Genomic DNA, 1,860 nt, shown 5'->3' with positions numbered 1-1,860 from the left:
GACCACCGTTCCCACGCCCGCCCTGGGGGGCTCCGGGCTCCGGTGGAACAGGGTCCGGGACTGGACTGCATTTTCCCTTCTTTGCCGCAGGGACGAAAGCAGAGGCGGCTGTTCTGGGGGAAATGGCTGTGGCACGTGGGACGGGCAGAGGCAGGGGCAGGGCAGGGAGGGCATTTTCAGGGACTGTGCCCAGGCCATGGCAGGGGCCTCATTTTCTTGGGTGGGGTGACCCCTAGTGGTCACGCGGAATGCCACCAGGGCTTAAGTGGTCCCGCCTTCAATCCCGCCCAGGCAAGGAGGTCGGTGGGAGAAGGAAGGCTGGTGGCCCAGGGAGTGTCCCTGGAAGTCAAGGGACATCTTCCTGCAGTTCCCGCCGAGGGGGACGCACCCTGCCTGGCCGAGCCACCCCCTTCCCAGCCCCTCCTGAGCTCTGGCCTGGAGGCCTCAGGGGGCTTCGATTTGTTTATTTTTATATTAGTTTATTGATTGGAGAGGGAGAGAGAGAGAAACACTAGTGATGAGAGACAATCATTGATTGGCTGCCTCCTGCACGCCCCACACTGGGGATCGAACCCTGACCTGGTTCATAGGTCAGTGCTCATCCACTGAGCCAGGCAGGCCCAGCCTGAGGGCTTTGGTTAAGGGAGTGGTGCCCGCACAGGTCTCTTCCTGCTGCCCGCGTCCCTGGCGCTGGAGGTGTCGGTGGGGAAGGCTGCCACCATCTACGCCGTCAACGGCACGGAGGTCCTGCTGCCCTGCACCTTCTCCAGCTGCTTCGGCTTCCACAACCTGGCCTTCTCCTGGTCCTACAACAGCAGCGACGCCTTCCGGGTCGTAAGTAGCAGGTGGGGGGGGGGCAGCGGGGACGGGCCAGGGCAGACCCCCTCCCGCCCTGTTGCTCAGCCTGGCCTACATCCCAGACTCCGGGCCCTGGAGACTGGCCCCCGGTGAGGGACCCCATCCTTTGCTTCTCCTGGTGCTCTTTGCAGAGCCGACCGAGGAAGAGCCCCCCAGGGGAGGGATGCTGGGATCATGCCGCCAGGGGGCTGGGATTGGGGCTGCTGGGATTCTCTTTGGAGTCTTCTGTGTGGTCGGAAGGAGTACCTGACCCCGGAACTGCTTGTGCCAAAAGGAATAGTTTGATTTCTAAAGCAGGAGCGAGGAAGGCGTGGGGAGGGAATGAGGAGAGTCCAAACAGGAAAAGGGACTTGGAGAGCAGGTGGAGGGAGCGGAGAAGACAGGGAGACCTATAGGAGCACCCCCAGGGCCGGGGGGTGGTCAGCTACCGGGGTTACTGAGGCCTCTCCTGCCATCTCACAGGGGACCAGAAAGACCACCAAGGAAGCCACGGATGGCCGCCTCCACATAATGACATGCTGAGTGCAGACTGTGGGGTTGGGGGCCACCGTTCTGAGGGACAGAGGGTGGTGCCCGCCAACCTGGGGGGCGGCAGAGGGGAGCGAGGGGGGCGTTTGTGGGCGTTGTGCTACATCCCAGGGAGATGCACGGATGCCACATCCGGCTCGCCCAGAAGAGCTGCAGGTACTGGCGGGAGGGAGACAGGCGGGAGGGAGCATTCTGGCCGCAGGCTGCTCCGGGCGGGACTCGGAGGCTGGAGTGATGCCCGGACACGATGCTTCTCGTCACCGCCTCTTCCCCCCGCCTCGCAGCTCATAAGCGGGACTGTGAAGAACGAGAAGTCGGACCCCAGGCTGCACCTGAGGAACGACGACCGCATCACGCTGGAGGGCTCCACCAAGGAGAAGATGAACAACCTGTCCATCCTGCTGCGGGACCTGGACTTCGGCGACACCGGCCGCTACACCTGCCACGTGCGGAACCCCAAGGAGAAGGACCTGC

The 1,860-nt window shown here is 63.5% G+C and overlaps 1 protein-coding gene across 1 annotated transcript in view; it reads left to right on the top strand.

Annotated features, from left to right (window-relative positions):
* SCN4B (sodium voltage-gated channel beta subunit 4) overlaps nt 1–1,860 on the top strand; it is a 15,771-nt gene that overhangs the window by 9,740 nt on the left and 4,171 nt on the right. The window contains 2 exon segments of the mRNA XM_006761589.2: nt 662–834; nt 1,671–1,858. Of these exon segments, the coding sequence (XP_006761652.1) occupies nt 662–834; nt 1,671–1,858 (361 nt within the window).

The sequence above is a fragment of the Myotis davidii genome, unplaced genomic scaffold (genome assembly GCF_000327345.1).
Source record: "Myotis davidii unplaced genomic scaffold, ASM32734v1 scaffold97, whole genome shotgun sequence".
Lineage (NCBI taxonomy): Eukaryota > Metazoa > Chordata > Mammalia > Chiroptera > Vespertilionidae > Myotis > Myotis davidii.
This window is presented reverse-complemented; position numbering and strand designations above follow the sequence as displayed.